Raw genomic sequence first — 21,072 nt, forward strand, 5'->3', positions numbered from 1 at the left:
AAAAATAGGATTGGTGGGAGAGCCTTGCAGAACTCTTAGGAGTCAGCTATTTTGAAGCTGTTGCCGTGACTGTGCTGGCTGTTGGATTGCAGGGGTACAGAACAGGCTGAGACAAGTGTCAGAACCTCCACAGGTGGTGCCTGCCTGCAACAGATGCTCTGGGGCTTTTGGTTTTGTAATGGTTCAGTATTAATGAGTTGAATCTTTTCTTTCTTTTCCTCCTTATTTCATAAAACTCATCTCTTGGACTGGAATATTCTCTGGGAGGTTCTCAGGTCAGAACCAGTGGAGCAGATGCAGCAGTGTAAGAACAGGGTTGTTCAAGGGCAGGTTGGTTGGGGCTTGGAGCAGCCTCGTCTAGGTGTCCCTGCCCATGCAGGGGGGTTGGAATTAGATGGGGTTTTTTTAGGTCACTTCCAACCCAAACCAGTCTGTGATTCTGTGTTGTGCAGTAAAGTCAGCAGCTCAGGCCTCCAAAGCCCATTCTGCTCACGTATCATGTCTTACTAATGAGGACACTTCCCACTGATGTCAGCACAATATGCAAAGAGGGGTCAAAGTAAAATGAAATGAAGCATTTGAATGGGAAGGTCTCTATTGAAAATGCTGGAAATTCAGTCACCTTAAATGTTTGAATGTGTTGGGTTTTTTAAGGTTACAGTTGAACTAGATTGTACTCTCCTCATGCCAACAAGTAATAGACATTGTGAAGGTGATCAGACAAGACACAGTGAGAAATGTATGGAAACTTACCATTTTTTATGTGGTCAACTGTGGAGTTTATCCTTAATAAATTATAGAATAAGAAAAATAAGAGTGGCTGAAATCACAGCTGAGCCCTCTCTCTGTAGACCCAGCAGAAAATAAAACCCCATGAGAAATTCTTTAAATCCCTTCCCCTTTTATCTCTGCTTCTTTGCCTGGAAACTAATTCATGCCTATTGGAGTTGAAATTCTGCTGGTCTGTCAGCCAGGCAGTGTCTGAAAAGAGCAGTGATATTTCAGAACTTCCCCTTTGTTTTTTCTTTTCTTCTCCATTCCTGAAAGATCACTGGTTTTATCCGTTCAAAGCTTTGCTGGGTGCTCTGGGCACCCTTGTTTTGTACTGTCAGATGAGCTTTATTTGGGGGGATCAAAGATAAGTGGTTTTCTGTGCTTTTTTTAATATTCCAGGTAGGGCCAGATCCTCAGCTAATAGAAGGATGTTGAGGGGGCTCCCCAGAAATTAGGGCCTAAATGTAAATGCTAACCTTCTACTGGCTAATTATTTAGCTCTTTTTCTCCTGAGATGTTCAGATAATGGCTATTAATATTGCCTTGAAACTGTTAATTCACAAAAAAAAGTGCCAGACTGTGAAGAACCGCAGGAATTTAAAGCTGGAATTTGTAGAAGCTTGAAGGTTATTATTGGAAAATGTGATTTCTAAGCTTTCTTGATGTTTAAACATGTTTCCTGGGATTTAAGAGAGTGGGGTGGGGGGAAGATGTTTGGGTTTTAAGGGTATGGAAGGATTATACATTTTATATCAGAGCTATTCTGGTTTTGCCTTTGCTGACCAACAACAACTTGGGCTGAAGAAGAGATATCTAGTTTTTTTCTGAATGTCACCAGGCAGCTTGAGCTTGTCCCAGAGCCATCAGTCCTGGCAAGGAAATCTGTAGCCAGTCCCACTGTCAGGTCATGGAATTTCTGGGAAGTCTTTCATGGTTGGATTAATTGTTCCTGGGCTGCATCAAAAGCAGCGTGGGCAGCAGGACCAGGGAGGGGATTGTCCCCTCTGATCTGGTGAGACCACACCTGGAGTGCTGTGTCCAGCTCTGGAGCCCCTAGCATAAGAAGGACATGGAGCTCCTGGAGAGAGTCCAGAGGAGACCACGGAGATGATGGGAGGGCTGGAGCAGCTCTGCTCTGGAGACAGGCTGGGAGAGTTGGGGTGTTCAGCCTGGAGAAGAGAAGGCTCCAGGGAGACCTTAGAGCACCTTCCAGTGCCTGAAGGGGCTCCAGGAAAGCTGGGGAGGGGCTTGGGACAAGGGCAGGGAGGGAGAGGACAGGGGGCAATGGATTAAAACTGGAAGAGGGGAGATTTAGGTGAGACATGAGAAGGAGATTCTCTCCTGTGAGGGTGGTGAGACCCTGGCCCAGGTTGCCCAGGGAAGCTGTGGCTGCCCCATCCCTGGCAGTGTTGAAGGTCAGGTTGGATGGGGCTTGGAGCAACCTGGTCTGGTGGGAGGTGTCCCTGCCCATGCAGGGGGGTGGATCTAGATGACCTTTAAGGTCCTTCCCAACCTAAACCATTCTGTGGTTTTATGATTCTATTAAATTTAAGGGCTTTGGAAATAGAAGGTCTGTGGGTGTGAGTGATTGTGAGGGAGAGGGAATTAAACTGAAGAGACCTTTGTTTCTGTTGGAGGTGCCTGCACATCTGCACGCTTAGGGCAGCCATAGGCTTTCTAATCTGTGCCCACAAGAGAGTGGTGTTGAGCCATCAACTTCCCTGCCAGGTCTGAGGGTTCTACTTACAGGGTTTTTAAATGTGAAGTACATTTCAACCTGGGTGCTAGTTCTGATTCACCAAGAAAGGTCCATCAAATCAATATACTTTACCCTGAAATGAAAAATGTATGGAAACTTGAATTCACCTGGGTGTTTTAGAGTAGGTAAAGAAGCTGTGCATGTAGACTGGCTATTGTATCCATGATATTATTCCTGGTTTCTGTCTCTGCTTTTTCTTTTTCTTTTTTTTTTCTGCAAGGGAAAAATAAAAAAGAACCACAACAGACAAAATGAAACAGTTTGAGTCTAATTAGAGCCAGGGCTGATCACACAGTGTGATGAGCATGCACCGTGGCTTGCCAAGTTGCTGCAGATCATAGTCTGCCAGATGGTGCTGAGAGACCTCTAAGCATATCTCTGGTTGCCTGTTGGATGTTAATTATCTTCGTGGATAATTAAGGAGGATATGAGAGGCCAGGGAAGGGCCATGGAGATGGTCAAAGTGCTGGAGCAGCTCTGCTCTGGAGACAGGCTGGGAGAGTTGGGGTGTTCAGCCTGGAGAAGAAAAGGCTCCAGGGAGACCTTAGAGCACCTTCCAGTGCCTGAAGGGGCTCCAGGAAAGCTGGGGAGGGACTTGGGACAAGGGCAGGGAGGGAGAGGACAAGGGCAGGGAGGGAGAGGACAAGGGGGAATGGATTAAAACTGGAAGAGAAGAGATTGAGGTGAGACATGAGGAGGAAATTCTTCCCTGTGAGGGTGGTGAGACCCTGGCCCAGGTTGCCCAGGGAAGCTGTGGAAGCCCCATCCCTGGAGACATTCCAGGTCAGGCTTGATGGGGCTCTGAGCAACCTGGTCTAGGGCAGGAGCTGCCCTTCTCAGTTAGAGATCAGCAATGTCCTGAGTCCTCTCAAGATTAACACACATCTCTTAAGATGGAGCATAATAATCCATGCATAGAAGCTGATGTTGAGTATTTGGAAACTGAGCTATCTCCTGAGAGGGTTTTCAGTGAAAAAAATCTCAAGTGTGGCATGGAATGAAAAACAGGTACAAAATCAGAGACTAGGTTAAATGTCTTCCTACTTGTTGTTTTTAGCCTGTTCCTTGGACAGCTCTGCATCTAAAAACAGGTTCAAGAGCCATATAGACTGTGATTTTACAGTTTCTTCTGCGCTAGTCCAGGAGCCCCCCATCATCAGTGTCTGACTCCATTTAGCAGGAGTTGTGTCTCTTAGCACCTTAGAATTCCTTTATGTTGTGGCATTTTCCAGTCCTTCAGCAACCTCAATTTGTCAGACCCTGTATTGTCCTTTTGTTTTGTTCTTAAATATTCCTGCTGTTGATTTCTTCATCTATCCTCATGAAGTGCTGTGCTGAAAGTATTTGTGTATGATTTTCGTGATGCCTGAGCAGAGAACAAGTGCCAAGGACTTGTCACCTGAATGTAGGGACACAAGTTGCACTTCCAGCGTGTGGGGAATTGACTCCAAAAATGGGCTGGGGGCTCTGATGAGGCTGCCTCTGTGCTGCTGCTAAATCAGGCTTTTGTCTTGCAATCTGTGTGTTGGAGACTCTCATCCTGTCTTCTGTGAGCTGTGTCATGTTTGACCACATTGCCTATGTAAGCTGAAAATAAATGTTTAAAAAAAAAGGAGAAAAATAAACATCTTTCCCAGCCCAGGAACATTTGACTCCCTTTGGGGAGGAGCTATTTTAAAGCTCAGCCTGAGGGATGACTATTTTTGCCCTTCAGCCAGACACTCAGCTAATGGTCTAGATTGTTCAAAATGTTTTGTTGACCAAGTTCTTAAAAGAAATGAAGAAAAAAGAATGGGAAAAAGTCCTTAAGCCAGCAAGAGGTACAGGTGGCTCTAAATTGACAAGATCTTACCTCTACCTGGACTTTGCTGTAGTTCCAGACTGTGGAGATGTGCTTGGTCTTTGCCTTCTTACTCAAGTGTGCATTTGCTTGAAAAATGAGGCAGAGATTGAGGTCTGAGTAACATGGGATGTTGTCGTGGCTTCACTGCCTGTGAAGAGGAACTGAGGTGTCAGAGGAGAGGGTGAAACATGTGTCATGTTACAGATGGGTGCCATTTCATTTGGTGTTGAACCTGACTGCAAAGTGAAGTGGCTCTGCAGCTGTTTGGGAGTACCATGAAACCAATGGAAGTGGAGAAAAAGTTGAGGTGTTCAGCCTGGAGAAGAGAAGGCTCCAGGGAGCCCTTAGAGCACCTTCCAGGGCCTGAAGGGGCTCCAGGAAAGCTGGGGAGGGGCTTGGGACAAGGGCAGGGAGGGAGAGGACATGGGGGATGGATTAAAATTGGAAGAGGGGAGATTTAGGTGAGACATGAGGAGGAAATTCTTCCCTGTGAGGGTGGTGAGACCCTGGCCCAGGTTGCCCAGGGAAGCTGTGGCTGCCCCATCCCTGGCAGTGTTGAAGGGCAGGTTGGATGGGGCTGGGAGCAGCCTGGTCTGGTGGGAGGTGTCCCTGCCCATGCAGGGGGTTGGATCTAGAGGATCTTTAAGGTCCCTTTGAACCCAAACCAGTTTATGGTTCTATGAAAAAGTGTGTTAAGACTCACAAAAGCGTGTGTCAAGATTTATTATTAAATAAGTGCTGTGATCTTTGGTGATGACAAGCATTAAAGCCTTTGTCAGTACAGAGATGTTTGATTCTGGAACAGCATGGCCTCAGCCTGGAGTACCAACATCTCCTCTTGTGGTCCTGATCCTGATGTTCCAAATAGCTTGGAAGTGGTTTATTTCAGCTGGAATGTTTGCTCACCCAAGCTTGCCTTGTGGCTGGGAGCTCTGGGATGGCAACTCTTGGGGTTGTTTCACTTGGCTGCGGGCAGGAAGGCATTGCCCTGAGGTGGGCAGCTGCTCTCAGGGGTTTGCAGGGCATAGGAGGGTTTGGGGTAACCCCTGTGGCACTGAGCCCCTGGGTCACTGCTCCTCAGGTTTTCCCCTTCCTGCACACGTCCTCAACTTGGTGCAATTGCCTCGTTCCTCAAATAGAAATAAACCCTGAGGAGCGTGTGTCATTCCTGCCAGCAGGAAGGCCGGGCTCCTATCACATCTGCCATCTGCCTGTGTGATGTCTCACTGCTCCCAGCCTCTGGCAAAACACACAAGTGTCTGTGGGAGGGTGGGTGGGTGTAATGTCTGTTGTTCTGTGAGCCATGGGCTTAAAAATACCACTTGTGAATGACCTGATGGGAACAGTTTTGGAAGGCGGTCGGCGCTTGGGACGTGGCAGTGTTGGAGGGGGAAAGGTGCTGGAAGAGGTGTTTCTTTCATGATAAGGTGGGCTAGCTCTGGAGCCCCCAACACAGAACGACTTGGACCTGTTGGAGTGTGTCCAAAGGAGGCCATGAAGATGATCAGAGGGCTGGAGCAGCTCTGCTCTGGAGACAGGCTGGGAGAGTTGGGGCTGTCCAGCCTGGAGAAGAGAAGGCTCCAAAGGGACCTCATAGTGACCTTCCAGCACCTGAAAGGGGCCTGTAAGAAGGCTGGGGAAGAGCTGTTCCCAGGGCATAGGACAAGGGGTGATGGTTTCAAGCTAGAGATGGGTGGATTGAGGTTGGACATGAGGAAGAAGTTCTTTACTATGAGGGTGGTGGATCCCTGGAACAGGTTGCCTGGAGAAGAAGTGGTGGAGGCCCCATCCCTGGAGACATTCAAGGTCAGGCTTGGTGGGGCTGTGAGCAACCTGTTCTAGTGTGAGATGTCCCTGCTTATTGTAGGGGGGCAGGACTAGATGGCCTTTAGAGGTCCCTTCCAACCCAAGGCATTCAGTGATTCCAAACATGAAGAGAACAAGATGCTGAGGGGAGATCAATACCTTGCAGACTGCAGCTTTAGTGTGACAGTGGCTGGTGGGTTTCATTGCAGTCCCACTGCCTCTTGGAGGTAGCTCTGGTCACTGGATTAGTCCTGGGGAGAGGGGAGCAAAGGGGCACTGAGGTGGGTGAGCTGGGAGGGGAATAAGCAGGCAGCCTGCTTTTCCTGGGGTGACAGGGACCTTCTAGAGAGAAGCAAGAAGCCAGAAAGACTTCTGCCATTAAGTATCTATCCTCTCTAGTTCCCCAGCTCCAGAAACACAGGAAGGCATTTACATGGGCTCATTTCTCCTTTAGGTAAAGATCTGGGGTTAGAGAAGGCTTGATGTAGTAGAGCTGGTTTGAGATCTATGTCTGACTGGTCCTCAGTCAATTTCTTGCATTTTTACACAAATCTATCTCACCTCTTTTGTTCCTTATTTTTTGAGTGAAGGCTTCCTGGATGACTCCAGGTGGTTGTGTTTACTCTGGACATTCAAGATGAGTCTTGCATAGTAAAACTTTGCTTTATATTCATTTCGTTTTCTAGTTATTGGCTCTTATTTAAAGAACTTGGTTTGATCATTTTCTTGCCACTGCAGAAACTCCTTGGTGAATTATACTGTTCTGTTATACAAGTGTTTCCATTGCCTTCTGCCTAAAGGAAGTGAGGATAAGGGGGTAGAGCATTCTTTTGATAGACTTTTTAAATGTCTGTTCTGGTATGTTTTATTAAAAGGGTTTACAGGAAAGACATGGATCTGTTGGAGTGGGTCCAGAGAAAGACCATGAAGATGCTCAGAGGGCTGGAGCAGCTCTGCTCTGGAGACAGGCTGGGAGAGTTGGGGTGTTCAGCCTGGAGAAGAGAAGGCTCCAGGGAGACCTTAGAGCACCTTCCAGTGCCTGAAGGGGCTCCAGGAAAGCTGGGGAGGAGCTTGGGACAAGGGCTTGTAGTGAGAGGACATGGGGGAATGGATTGAAACTGGAAGAGGGGAGATTGAGGTGAGACATGAGGAGGAAATTCTTCCCCATGAGGGCAGGGAGGCACTGGCCCAGGTTGCCCAGGGAGGCTGTTGATGCCCCATCCCTGGAGGTGTTCAAGGCCAGGCTGGATGGGGCTTGGAGCAACCTGGTCTGGTGGGAGGTGTCCTTGCTCACGGCAGGCAAGTTGGAACCTAGTCATCTTTAAGGTCACTTTCCAACCTTAACCATTCTATCATACTCTGTTTTAATCACAGACTGGTATTAATTTCCAAGTGCTCTTCCCTAGTGCTATAGCAACAACTTCCTGCCTGAACAAATTATACTGTTTTCAGTGCTGAAATCCAAAAATAGTTATGGGGAGAGGAGTCAAATTGTAGTTTTACCATGTGATGAGGTGGTGGGAAGGAGAAGGATGCTGCACCTTCTCCCTGCATCAGTATGGATGCCTTGTCTCCCTGTGCTCAGAGGGAAGCAGGATCCAGATGTGGAGCAAAGAAAGCTCTGTGGAGCCACCAGCTTGCAGGGAGCTGGGAATGTTGCCTGTCTTCTCCCAGCTCCTGAGGTCCACAGCCAGAACAAAAGCAGCCTGTAAGCAGCACCACATATTGTAGAGTAAGATCACAGAGTCATAGAATGGTTTTGGTTGGAGAAGACCTTTAAGATCATCAAGTCTGAGCATTAACCCATCACTGCCAAGGCCACCTCTAAACCATGTCCCCAAGTACCTCATCTACATGTCTTAAATCCCTCCAGTGACTCCACCACTGCCCTGGGCAGCCTGTGCCAGTGCCTGACAGCCTTTCAGGTAGGTGTAGAGTGCAATCAGGTCTCTCCTCAGCCTCTTTTTCTCCAGGCTAAACACCTGCAGTTCCCTCACTCCAGGCCCTTCAACAGCTTGGTTGCCCTTCTCTAACACACTCCAGCCCCTTAGTGTCCTTCTTGTAGTGAGGGGCCCAGAACTGAACATGATGCTGGCCTGGGGGCTACCTGGTATGGCAGGTAACAGCATGGGCTGCTTTTCCTGATGGATCTATCTTGGAAAACAGGTTTTTTTGAAAAGTTCCCAAAAGTGGGTGTTTTTTTTTGATGATGCCTGTTCAAGCCCAGCATTTGTGTTAATGCTCAGCCAGCTGTCACTGCCTTTATTTTGGGTTTTAGTTTCAGTAAAAGGAAAACAAAACAGGGAGGAGAATCAAGCCCAAACCTCCCTTAATTCCATTTATGTTTCAGGTGTGTGACTGGATGTTGGAGTAGAAAGATTGGAGCTTACCTGCTGGAGGACATGAGTCAAAGAGAAGCCAGCTGTGGGCACGGGCAGGGTGTGAACCTGGGCTGGGGAGTGAAGTGCTTAAGCCCATGGTGCTGAGAGGAGTTCAAGGTGAGAAGGATCAGGTTTTGTGACTCTGGCCTGGTTTCTTCAGCAAGGAGAGCCTAGGCCCTGCTGAAGGCTGAGGGTGCCCTGGCACATGAGCTGGGATGATCCTTCCAGGAATCCTCCTGCCCTGTGTGGCAGGGTGGAAGGAGGAAGTCCTTTCATGGCCCTGCGTTCCCTTTTGGGCTGCTTCTGGAGAGGTGTCTGGCCCAAGGCAGAGGTGGTGACGCCACTTCCTTATGGAAAGCCACAAAGTGGACCCTGTAATTACCTCTGGGCAGAGCAGGGCTGCTCCCACAGCATGGGCACCTTACAGACAGCATGTGTGACGTGGGGAGGTGGGCAGTGCTGGAGCTGGCAGACACTTCATGAGGCACAAATGCTAGAAGCCCTCAGGAAAGCTTTTGTCAATGACTTGAGCCCTGAATTACTGAAAAAAAGAAAACTGCAGGGGAGTGTGGGGTACCTGCTCCATCTGTGGGACCACACAGTTGGAGAACAGGCAGCAGCAATTCTTGACCCTGCTTCCCCAGCCAACACCTTGCCTGGGTTTGTTTGCATCAGTCTTCCCTGCTTCATTATCAAATGTATCTTTCCCTCTTCCAGTACCTGAAGGGGCTCCAGGAAAGCTGGGGAGGAACTGTTTACAAGGGCTTGTAGTGAGAGGACAAGGGGTGATGGTTTTAAGCTGGAAGAGGGGAGATTTAGGTTAGACATGAGGAAGAAATTATTTACAGTGAGGGTGGTGAAGCACTGGAACAGGCTGCCCAGAGAGGTGCTGGAGGCCCCATCCCTGGAGAGATTCAAGGTCAGGCTTGACCAGGCTCTGACCAACCTGATCTAGTTAAAAAGATCCCTGTGCACTGCAGGGGGGCTGGACTAGGTGGCCTTTAAAGGTCCTTTCCAACCTCAGACATTCTGTGGTTCTATGATTCTGTATTTTTTTGTTTTGACTAGCTATGCAGAAGTGTGAATTCTGTGCCTGAGGGGAGTTGCTTATCCAGTATTAATTTCTGAGAAGCTTTTCAAAAAACATTTCTGCTTGTGTTATCTCCTGTGCATCATTCTTCTATGCATTCAGCAGGCAGATGGAAAGCATTGTGTGACATAGAGGGGTCACCAGCAGGAATAGTGAGGAGCAAACAGCCCAAGTCAAAAGGCTGTGATGAGCACTTGCAATCATATCAAGTAACTCCTTTCAGGTGGCCCACTGGATCCAGCTGGAAGGTTAACAGAGTGTGAATATACTTGTCTAGCAGAATTAGTCTGTCCTGCAAGACTTCATTCTGTCGTTTGCAGTGTGCTGAGTAAGGTTGATTGGGACAGGATTGCAAAGAACCACTGGAGGGGAAAGAAAAAGCTTTATTCATGAATAGATCAAACATGGAGGAGTGTTGAAGTCATGGTGTTGTTGAGTGAATGATTGATCCAGCCCTACACCAGGTGTGTGGGTTGGGTAAATGGATTTCTGGGGTGAATAGATAGAAGGTCTTCTACATCTAGGTCTGAAAAGCAGTTAAGATTTATTTCATCTTGCAATCCATGTGCATCAGAAATGCTGGTTGCTCTCTCAGGACCAGGGGTGGCTGCTGGGAAGTGCTGGGGTGGTGTTCCTGAGCACAGCCTCCCTGCAAAATGCACACCATCACTTTGGCTTGCTGGTCCAGTGCTTGGACTGGTTTATCACCTACAATCCCTCATGCTTTTTTCAGGAAAATTATTTCCAGTTTATCTATCTAGGTTTTCCTTTGTCCCTCTGACATTCAAAACACTGCTGCCTTCCCATCCCCTCCCCTCTCTTCCCTAGTGTTTATACACCCTTTTAGGAACCAAGGAGCATCTCCTTGGATTTAATACTTGTTTCTTACTAAAAATGGTTTAATATAAGCATGTAGATTCCTAGGTAATGTAGAATAACTTCTGTGGGATTGGTTTTGTATAGACCTTGATACAACATGGAATATCTTGAAAGTTAGAGGATGACATGTCCTATATAGGAGCTGCAGGACTGATGTAATTATAGTCAATAGTTTGATCACCAAGTGAAGAGGATTTGCCAAAACACCTGGGAAATGCCTTGAGGGATTGTTAAGCATTTTGAAAATGTAAATGAGGCAGTTCCTGATTAATTAACTAGAAGCAACACAGCCTTTCTGGCTGGAAAGGTTGTTGAAGGGCAGTGATGGGGGCTCCTTAGCCACTGCCAAGCTGCAGGCTTCGTGCCTTACTGGAGTGTTGGTGGGTAAGAAAGGACACATCTGGATTCTTCCTTTCTCTTCCTCCTCTGTCCTTCATACTCCAAGGAAGCAGGCAACTTCAGGCTTTCTGTTCTCCTGCTTTTTCTACCCACAGCATCTTTTCCTGGCAGGTTTGACTCCCCTCTCTGCTGCAGGCCGAGCAGTCAGGCTGTGTGTGGTGTGGGTGCTGTGCTAAAATTGCTCAGCACCAGGGGAAACTTGACTAATGCACCCTATGGTCCTACAGGTGGGCTTGGTTTGGGGTTTAAACAATGAAGGTGTAATTACTTTGCAAGCACAGGAGGAAATTTGCATGTAAAGAATAAGCCAATGACTGTTGGAAAGCACTTCTGTCCCAGAGTTTTAATAACTTCCTTCTTGCTTTAATTTTTTTGTGGTTGTATTAGTTAAGATTTCTCTGGTTTGTTTTTTTTTCCAATTCTTTGTAGTAGTTTTTTGTGTCACTTTTTAATTTTTTTCAAGTTATTAACATTTTGAAGATGGAAAAATAGCTAAGTCAGGCCAAGGAAAAGCACCTTGTCAGCGTTACGGGAGAACATCTCAGCTCAAGCATTTCAGAGATTTAGCTCATTGCAAACTGGACTAACTTGGAGATAGATTTTTACCATCCCAAGCCAAACCAAGGGTGGTCTGGTAACCCTCTCTCCAGTGGGACCTGGCACAGGACACATCTGCAGGGGGTGTGCAAACCTTGTCACGAGAGATGGGGCAGGCTTCACAGGGGCAGGAAGAGTGAGATGGGGACCCTCTTTCTCTGTTGTTCTCTGCTGCAGCTGTGCATTCTGCACACCCAGAGGACTGGCTGAAGGCCAGGCTGCCCCAGCTCATAGTTCCTCAGCATCTTCACAGGGTGAAACGTGTTGAAATGGCTGCTGGTTTCTTGCCCTGGGCCGTGTTGATGGTGTCTACCAGCTTTTCCAGGCTTCCAGGGGACTGTGGTAATTATTCCTATTTGGCTACACCAAGCAGTGATAAATTTAGTTCAAATGAGCCACAAGGACAGTACAGGAACCAGAGGAGTGCTGACTGCCCTCCAGGAGATGCCTGGCTCTCTCTACAGGTGCCTCCATCCCTGGAGCTGCCAACCCTGCCCTGACCTCTCTGCCCACTCCAGGCAGCTTGTGCCTCTTGCTTCACCTGTTCACACTCATGCAGTCCCTGTTTCATGCAATCATTTCAACCAGTCTTTTCCTTCTGATGTGTTTTGGGTTGTTTTTTTTTTTCCCCTCCAACAAGAAATGAGGGTACTGTGAAGCATCTGAGATCTGACAGGCAGGCATGGTGCAGCTGGCCCCTGAGGGTGGTGAGACATTGGGACAGGTTGCCCAGGGAGGCACAGAGGAGGTCACACAGATCTGGATGGCACAAGGTGCCAGGCCAGCTATGACTTGCAGCTGCAATGGGCATGACGTGAAGACCATGTACTGCTCCATGCAATGAGGAGAAGCACAAGCTGCAAAGCTGTGTAGAACAGGTACCACACCTGGGAGCCTTTATCCCAAACAGATCATCAAGGCTGTGTCCTGCTTTGGTAGCTCCCCTGCCCTGGTGGTGAGGAGGGATGGGGGCTGTGGAGGGACCAGCCTTGTCCTGTCCCCAGAAATGTAGGTGCAAGGGGCTGAGCAGCCTCCATTTGTACTTCTTGGCTGCTGCAAGTATTAGGGAAGGGGCTTTTGCATGTGCTGGTTTAGTGTGCCTGGAAACCAGCAGCTGGCAGGGTGGTGTGTTGCTCTGAGAAGGGTGGTATGAAAATGCTGGAAATGGGAGGGAAGGGAGCACAGGGCTGGCATGGGACGTGGGGAAGAGGGGTGTGGGGAAATGGCCTTGCATGTGTGTTGGGAAAGAGCATGGTGCATCTTGTTGGTGGGACAACACCAGCATGCTGGTCTCCTTCCCTCAGCAGTGTCAAGGAGCCTTCAAGCTGTGATGTGTTTCAGCCTGAAATAGGGCAAAAGATTGGGGCCTTAAAAGTCCTTGTTTTAGAAGCATAGAATCCCTGAATGTCTTGGGTTGGAAGGGACCTCTAAAGGCCATCTAGTCCTGCCCCCCTGCAACAATCAGGGACATCTCACACTAGACCAGGTTGCTTAGAGCCCCATCAAGCCTGACCTTGAATGTCTCCAGGGATGGGGCCTCCACCACCTCTCTAGGCAACCTGTTCCAGGGATCCACCACCCTCATAGTAAAGAACTTTTTCCTCATGTCCAACCTCAATCTACCCTTCTCTAGCTTGAAACCATCACCTCTTGTCTTATCATTACATGCCCTGTGAACAGCTCTTCCCCAGCCTTCTAACAGGCCCCTTTCAGGTGTTGGAAGGTCACTATGAGGTCCCCTTGGAGTCTTTTCTTCAGGCTGAACAACTCCAACTCCTTCAGCCTTTTCTCTGGCTGTAAAAGAAACTTCATGGTAGACACTTAAGGATGAGTTAATGAGATTACCCCTGTGCTGCCAGGGAGCAAGGGGAGAGGGCAGTTTGTCTTATGCAGGGGTCTAGAGTTAGGAGGGCCCTGTATGTGCCTGTAATTCAGGGCTCAGGGTCCTACAACATGAGGGTTATTTTCCAAGTGAGGAGAAAGAACAAATTTTAAAGGCTTAGCAGGAGCCAAACTGGTGCACGCCTCCACATTGTGAAGAACATGCTGGGGACTTCCATCTGCTGCTTATCACAGAACTGTAACTGTCAGCCTTGCTGTCAGGGGGATGTGAAATATCAGTGCTGCTCTTCCAACTCCTAAAATGTCATCAGCAGCTACTGCGTGATGTGTGGCATTAATGCTGTGAAAAGCAGGTGGTGATATTTCCTCAGGCTACAGAAAGAGGCATGATGGACACCCCTTGCATGTCCAGAGGAGCTGAGGCCAGGCTGCTGCTCCTCACTGTGCCTGCAGCTGCCAGCCCTGGCCTGTCCACCCAGCTGAGAATTATCCCCCTGGGTTCTGCTCTGGTGAGACCCCACCTGGAGTGCTGTGTCCAGTTCTGGAGCCCCCAACATAAGCAGGACCTGGAGCTCCTGGAGAGAGTCCAGAGGAGGCCATGGAGATGATCCAAGGGCTGGAGCAGCTCTGCTCTGGAGACAGGCTGGGAGAGTTGGGGTGTTCAGCCTGGAGAAGAGAAGGCTCCAGGGAGACCTTAGAGCACCTTCCAGTGCCTGAAGGGGCTCCAGGAAAGCTGGGGAGGGGCTTGGGACAAGGGCAGGGAGGGAGAGGACAAGGGGGAATGGATTAAAACTGGAAGAAGGAGATTGAGGTGAGACATGAGGAGGAAATTCTTGTGTGTGAGGGTGGGGAGACCCTGGCCCAGGTTGCCCAGGGAAGCTGTGGCTGCCCCATCCCTGGCAGTGTTGAAGGGCAGGCTGGATGGGGCTTGGAGCAGCCTGGTCTCTTGGGAGGTGTCCCTGCCCATGCAGGAGGGTTGGGACTGGATGATCTTTAAAGTCAAATAAGTACCTTGAACTGAAAAAAACAGAGAATGGTGGTTTTTCTGAACAATATCCATGTCTTGAGTTTTTGCTGATGAGGTGTCTTGCCTGGTGAAGCAGAGCAGCTGTTCTGTGCCTCCACTGCCAGCTTCTCTGCAGTGCCAACTTCTGTCTTGGTTTTGGCATCTATAATCGCTCCTTCTGTCTGCACTCGGATCTGTTCCCTGTCTTCATGCGTGCGGCTCAGTCCAACTTGTCACACAGAAGTGAAATTCCTGCATCTTTTTGCCAGCCCTGCCAGTCCTCTCATCTCTGACTCAGCCACCTCCTCCCCCATCGCCTGAGGGTGCCAGCTTTAGCCTGGCCACCTTCTCCCCATCTCCTTTGCCCCACCATTCTGGTGTCATAACCGTCATCCTAAATATTATCGTGCTTGGCTTGTTTTTGTTGTTTTTTTACATTTTTGTTTGTTTTACATGTTTGTTTGGCTTATTGTAAGGTTAAAATGTGTGGGCTGGGTTTTGCTTTCCTTGTAGAACAAAGGCAGAGCTGCTTGGGGCAGCCTGGCTGAGGCTGTGGGGTGGTTTTGGGGGGGGATTTGGGGGACAGACCTTGGTCTCTCCACCCAGGGCTGTCGGAGGTGGCAGGGACTTGAGACCTGGTTTGGGGTGCTGGCAGAGAGCACTGCTGGGTGTGCTGGTGCCACGGGGAATTCAAAATTCAAGGCCACCAGAGGGGTAGGGAGGTGACCTTGAGGTGGCTGGCCAGTGGGGCAGTAAGTGACCAGTGTTCTAAAAGAGCTGGGAAGGCAGAGCTTGGTGTTTATCCCCTTCTTGCCCAGCGGCGCTTGGATGTGAGGCAGCCTCAGGTTTTTTGGGTTAAATGCAGTTAAATGCAGGTTGGACGTAGAAAAAACAACAACAACAACAAAACGTGGCAATTGTTGGAGATGCCTAAAAAAGGGTGGCAACGTGAACTCATATCTGGCTGGGTACAGGGGTATAATTTTCTCGCAGGTCGAGAGGAAAATACGTCCCATGGTATCTGTGGCAGGAGTTGAGTATGGGAGAGGAGGAAAAAGATCTGGCAAGGGGGGGTTGTGAGTGGCTTGATGGTGCCTGTCCTGAGGCCAAGGGGCTGTGGGGAGAGCAGAGAGGGTCAGGGTGACACTGGAGTTGTCCCTATGTGGGGGGCATGAAGGAGGAGAAAAAAGGTGCTCCTCACACTTGGCACCTGTGTGGTCCTTGCACAGTCCTGACACACATGGTCCCCTGGCTAGTAATGATGGGGGGGGGGGGGAAGGCAGGAGAACTTGGAGGATGAAAGTCCAAGCAGGCATCCACAGCAGCAGTGTGACAGTGTCACAAGGTGCTCTGTTGAGCTGCAGTGGTGTCACAGTGCAGCTGTTCTGTAGATCAGACACATCCTGGACAAATTCAGATACTCTGCAGCTTACAGAGCCCTGGCTCAGTCCTGGCACTGCTCAAGTTTCCTGAAGCCCCTTATTTTGCAGCACCAGCATCTCCTGTGAATCTCTGTAAGCCTGCAGCTCCTCCCCATGTCTCCTGGGTTGTACCCCCACCTCTGAGAAATTGAGTCCCTGCAGCAAGGAGCCCCAGCAGGTGACTGTGCTTTGCCAGGGCATCACAGCAGGGCAGGCCAGGAGCTGTTTGCCACGGAAGGTCAAAGGGGGTTCTTCTGCCATGGTGCATCCCCAGGCAGGGCTCTGCTGTCTGAAGGCCTCTTTCTTCTACCCAGGGCAGCAGGAACACCTCCTCCCACCTGGGAAGGACATGTAAGTGCTCCTTGCAGAGCATCGATGCCATCATTTACACCTCCCCACAGTAAAACCCCTTCTGCTGGCCCCCTCCCCCTGGCTGTGCCCATCACCCGTGGCTTGGCTGTGGGGAGAGCCCAGTTTGCAGAGCAGATGCTTTGCCTGCTTTGAAGCAAACTGTTTGCACTTGGCATGATTTTATAGCAGAGAGGGGGTGTTGTGGGCATGGAGGATTTAGTGATGACCAAATACAAGTAAGGAAGCTGCCCTCTGCCCAGGCTGGGTGAGGGACTGGGGTGTGTGGGTCACCTCCTAAACCCCAAGCAGGTGTGGCTGTACCTCATCAGGGTGGGGAGCCTGTGTGTGCATGTGGAGGTCTGCAGATCCCTCCTGTGTTATCATAGAATGGTTTGTGTTGGAAGGGACCTTCAAGATCATCTAGTTCCAACCCCCCTGCATGGGCAGGGACACCTCCCACCAGCCCAGGTTGCTCCAAGCTCCATCCAACCTGCCCTTCAACACTGCCAGGGATGGGGCAGCCACAGCTTCCCTGGGCAACCTGGGCCAGGGTCTCACCACCTGCACATGCAAGAATTTCCTCCTCATGTCTCACCTCAATCTCCCTCTTCCAGTTTTAATCTATCCCCTCTTGTCCTCTCCCTCCCTGCCCTTGTCCCAAGCCCCTCCCCAGCTTTCCTGGAGCCCCTTCAGGCACTGGAAGGTGCTCTAAGGTCTCCCTGGAGCCTTCTCCTCTCCAGGCTCAACAGCCCAACTCAGAGCAGGGGCTATTGGCACTGCTGCCTTGCTGCCCTCCTTGGAGTGGGTCATCCACACTGTACCAAGAAACCCTGGGGAGATGTGGTGCTGGATATACCTTCATCTCTGTGATTGCATGTCCATGTGTCTACATGTCAGTACACATGTCTGTGTTTTCCAGAGCACAGTTTTCATCCCCTGGCCAGCAGCTGGAAGAAGTGCTGGGGGATCCTCCCTGTGCTCTTCCTTTTAGGATTTCCTTTCTCCCTTGCAGCAGGGTGTGTTTGGGCATAAACACTAGGCATGACGTTTTGTCCTCCTGCCCCCAGGTGCTGGGGAAGGCACCCCAGGGAGTCCTGGTAGGAGAATGGTCCCACATGGCTTTCAGCACCCTGGCCCATGGTATGGAGCAGGTGGCTCCTGAGTTCCTGTCTTCAAGGGATGCCACCCCCAGGATGGGGTCTGGCGTTCAGAGGATGCACCCCCAGGATGGGGTCAGTTTTCCAGAGGATGCACCCCCAGGATGGGGTCCAGTGTTTGGAGGTTGCCACCCCCAGGATGGGGTCCAGTGTTTGGAGGTTGCCACCCCCAGGATGGGGTCCAGCAGCCGGCGTGGGACGCCACCCTAGTTGTTTGTGCGTGTCACGGCGGGAAGTGTGTGAAGGGACCAAATTTAGCAGCCCAAACCCCAGGCCCTGCAGTCGGTCATTAACTGCCAGCCGCTCTCCTCATCCCCCGACCACAAGGAGCTTTTTTAGGGCTGGTGTCCCAGAGGAGGCTGGAGGAAGCGTGGGAGGCCAGTTCCTGGTGACACCTCCAGGCACAGCACTGCTGGTGCCATTGGCTGTCCCCTGCCCGGGGCTGGCACTGGCCAGCAGTTAAATGCCTGCCCAGCCACACTGGGACACTCAGAGCAGGACATCCCAACACAGGCAGCCAGCTCACCCCAGCACCAGAGGAGACACCAGCTTCTACCACACCTCAGGGTAAAGGATTTGTTTTCTTGCAGTTGCTTTGAGGTTGCCTGGAGTGAAAATGGCAATATTTGGGGACGGGGGGCATGTTGTGGAGGTCCTTGAAAGGTTGGCTGGAAAGCAGGAAGGGCTTGTGAGCTGGGATGCAGGTGTTGCTTCCTGAGGGGAGAAATCAGGAGCGTGGCTCTTTGCTCCATGGCACTTGGGGTGCAGGGTGCAGTGCCATTAGTGGTACAGTGCCTCCTGTCGTGGCCACCAAGCTCAGCTGGGTGGTGGGTGATGTTGCTGTGGCAAGAGAGAATTTGGAGCTTTCTTGTGCTCTTATCGATGCTTAGACACAAAACCAACCAAACTGCACAAACGTGGCCAAGTATTTCGAATCCCAAAGCGAAGGGCAATTCCTGCACAGGACGGGCCAGGAGGTGGTACAAGGACAAATCCTTGGCTCGTTTGATGACCAGTCTGACCATCACGTGCTGGCACAGGGAGGCTGTATGAGTTGGAAAGGCTTAGTGGGGCCAGGTTGCAGCCAGAGGCAGGTGTGAACACTTTGTTCCCTGTTGCAGGTTCCACCACCACCATGAGGGCTGTGTTCCTGGTGCTGCTCCTCTGGGCCGTAGCCTGGGCTCACCCTGTAAGTACCCACTGGACAGGCTCTCAAACCCCAACCCCTGGTGTTTTTTTACCCTGCCAAGGCTCACTGAGCACTGATCAGATGTCTCTTGGGTGTGTTTAGGTGCCTGGCCACCAGCCTGCCCGCCGCAGAGCCCAGCAGGAGGTAAGCTGGGGGGGGCCCAATCCTGCAGGTGGCAGCTGCTTGTGGAGCAGATCTGGGAAGGGCAGCATCTTTGGAGCAGGCACCGGGCGGGGGGGAGCTGCTGCTTCTGTGGGTCTTTGAGCTTTGCCTGTCTACACAGTCTCTTCAAGATGAGGTGGTTTCACCTCATTGTCTTCCTGTGCACATTACCAATTCATCTCATGCCTTTTGCTGGGTGAAAAAGGAGTTTGTGCTCTGAGCCATCACCAGAGTTTGGGCTTTTTCGGGTTGCCCTTTTGTTGGTGGGTCCTTTTTCTGATTGTATCAGCAGAAACAACTGAAGGGCTGAGGTGCCAGCAATGAAAAAGGCTTGAGCATTTGCATGGTTGGTGTCAGTCCCACAGAAGCAGCAGGAAACCTGCAGTGGTGTTTAGTTAAACCAAAGCACCATGTCATGTTTTGCCTCCAGGACACAGCGAGTGAAGATGACATCAACAATCTGGGCAACCTCCTGGCTGCTGGAGATGGCAGACATCCTCCTGTCAGTGCAGAGAGAGGGGACAATGCCCTTGCTGGGGACCCAGCAGGTGGAAACGCTGTGGGCGAGGAGCTGGGTGAGCAAGGTGGCCAGAACAAGGGAGGCAGAAGTGGGGAGGCTCAGCACCTGAACCGAGTGGACCACGAGGACACAAGTGCCCGAGATGGGAATGGCCTTGGTTTCCTGGTGAGTGAGTGCAGAGGGGTGTTGTGCTCAGCCCCAGCCTGCTGGCAGTCAGGGTGGGGGCACTTGGGCTCAACCTGTGGCTTTGCAAGCCTTTGCATTTGTCTCCCTTTGTCACCTCCCTAGGAGGAGGACGCAGGTGATGCTGATCCTGGTGACCACGGGGAGCACCACGGCCCTGGGGTCCACGGGCTTCCCTCCCGCGCCGACGGGTTCTTGGAGGAGGAGGACGACAGTGGGGATGACACCTTGGACGAAGAGATGGGTGAAGGTCCCACCTACCTGCCTGGTGCTGAGGGGGCAGGCGAGCACGGGCAGGATGTGAGCGGTGGGGCTGGTGGGGGACACGGTGACAGCAGCAGCAGCAGCAGCAGTGAGAGCGTCGGGGCCGATCACCGGAGCCAGCTGGGCAGCCGGTACGAGCGGCCCTACCGCTGGGGAGGGGGCAGCAGCAGCAGCCAGGAGGATGAGGAGAGCTACCCCTGGGAGGATGAAGCCATGCAGGGTGATGACCCCTCTGTCTTCGACAACCCAAGCAGCAGCTACCGAGGGCACCGTGTGGGCCCCCGTGCCCCGGGGAGCAGCAGAGAGAGTGTCCTGGGGGTTGGCTCCCATGGCTGGGAGGAGGATGACAGCAGGTCCCCAGAGGTGGAGGGCACTGACTCAGGAGAAGACAGCCCATCCACGGAGGACAACAGCCAGTCGGAAGAGCCTGTTGCCAGCCAGTCAGAGGAAAACAGTGCCAGTCCCTCTAGGGAAGATGGGGAGGACAGCCCTTCTAGGGAGGATGAGGACAGTGAGTCCAGGGAGGGCACGACTGACGGGTCGGATGAAGAACCAGGTGAGTCCCCAGAGGACACCTCCCAGGAGGTGGTGAGCACGTCGAGTGAGCGCAGCAGCAGCCGGTCCTGGGAAGGGCAGGAGGGCCAGGAGACTGCTGAGGACAGGAGTGCACCATCCGTGCCTGACAGCGAGTCTGGGGAAGAGGAGGGAGACCAGAGCAAGTCCACGGAGGACACTGTGGAGGAGTCAGAGGAGGAGGAGAACGACTCCACCCCTGATGGGCAGGTGCTGCGCACGTCCGATGAGAGCCAGAGCACGTCCTCGGACAGTGATGGCAGCCAAGAGGACACCACGGGCGAGGACAGCAGGTCCCCAGAGAGTGACAACAGCGAGTCCCAGGAGGACAATGAGGAGGGCGAGGAGAGCCACTCGCAGGAGGATGCCACCCGGGAGTCCAGCAGCCGCGGGGATGACAGTTCCCTGCAGAGCCTGGAGAGCGGGAGCCGCAAGCGGCGGGTGGGCGCCTTCCGCAACAAGCCTGCTGCTGACTACGATGACAACGACTGCCAGGATGGGTACTGATAGGTGCCCCACAGCCTTGTAGGTGCTGGGGGGGCTGGGGCGGGGCTGGGGCAGGAAGGGGGTTAATTTATTTGCTCTATAGCCTGGTTGATTTCTTCCTGAGAAGATGCTGTGGAGAAAGCAGAGGTGGGTTGGCCAGGGCTCGACCTGGGCACACGCTGCACAGGGTGTGAAGTGGGAGGTGATGCCAGGCACAGGGAAGATGCCAAACCAGGGTGGGAAAAGCCATTTCCCCAAAACAGAGCAGCCAAGAACTGTGAGTGTCAGCAGGGTGATGCTGGCACTTGCCATGAGGGCACAGTGGGTTCAGCACTCTGGGACTTGTGCCTGGGCCTGCTGGGTGGAAACATCCCCTGCATTTCACCCCTT

The 21,072-nt window shown here is 51.4% G+C and overlaps 1 protein-coding gene across 1 annotated transcript in view; it reads left to right on the plus strand.

The window, feature by feature from the left end:
• The window catches only part of LOC127384422 (dentin matrix acidic phosphoprotein 1-like), a 41,018-nt gene extending 20,291 nt beyond the window's left edge, over positions 1 to 20,727 (plus strand). The window contains exons 2-5 of the mRNA XM_051618798.1: positions 18,427 to 18,494; positions 18,597 to 18,638; positions 19,087 to 19,341; positions 19,465 to 20,727. Of these exons, the coding sequence (XP_051474758.1) occupies positions 18,427 to 18,494; positions 18,597 to 18,638; positions 19,087 to 19,341; positions 19,465 to 20,703 (1,604 nt within the window). The 3' untranslated portion in view covers positions 20,704 to 20,727. The remainder of the gene's footprint in view (positions 1 to 18,426; positions 18,495 to 18,596; positions 18,639 to 19,086; positions 19,342 to 19,464) is intronic.
• Positions 20,728 to 21,072: the final 345 nt, after the last annotated feature.

The sequence above is a fragment of the Apus apus genome, chromosome 4 (genome assembly GCF_020740795.1).
Source record: "Apus apus isolate bApuApu2 chromosome 4, bApuApu2.pri.cur, whole genome shotgun sequence".
NCBI lineage: Eukaryota > Metazoa > Chordata > Aves > Apodiformes > Apodidae > Apus > Apus apus.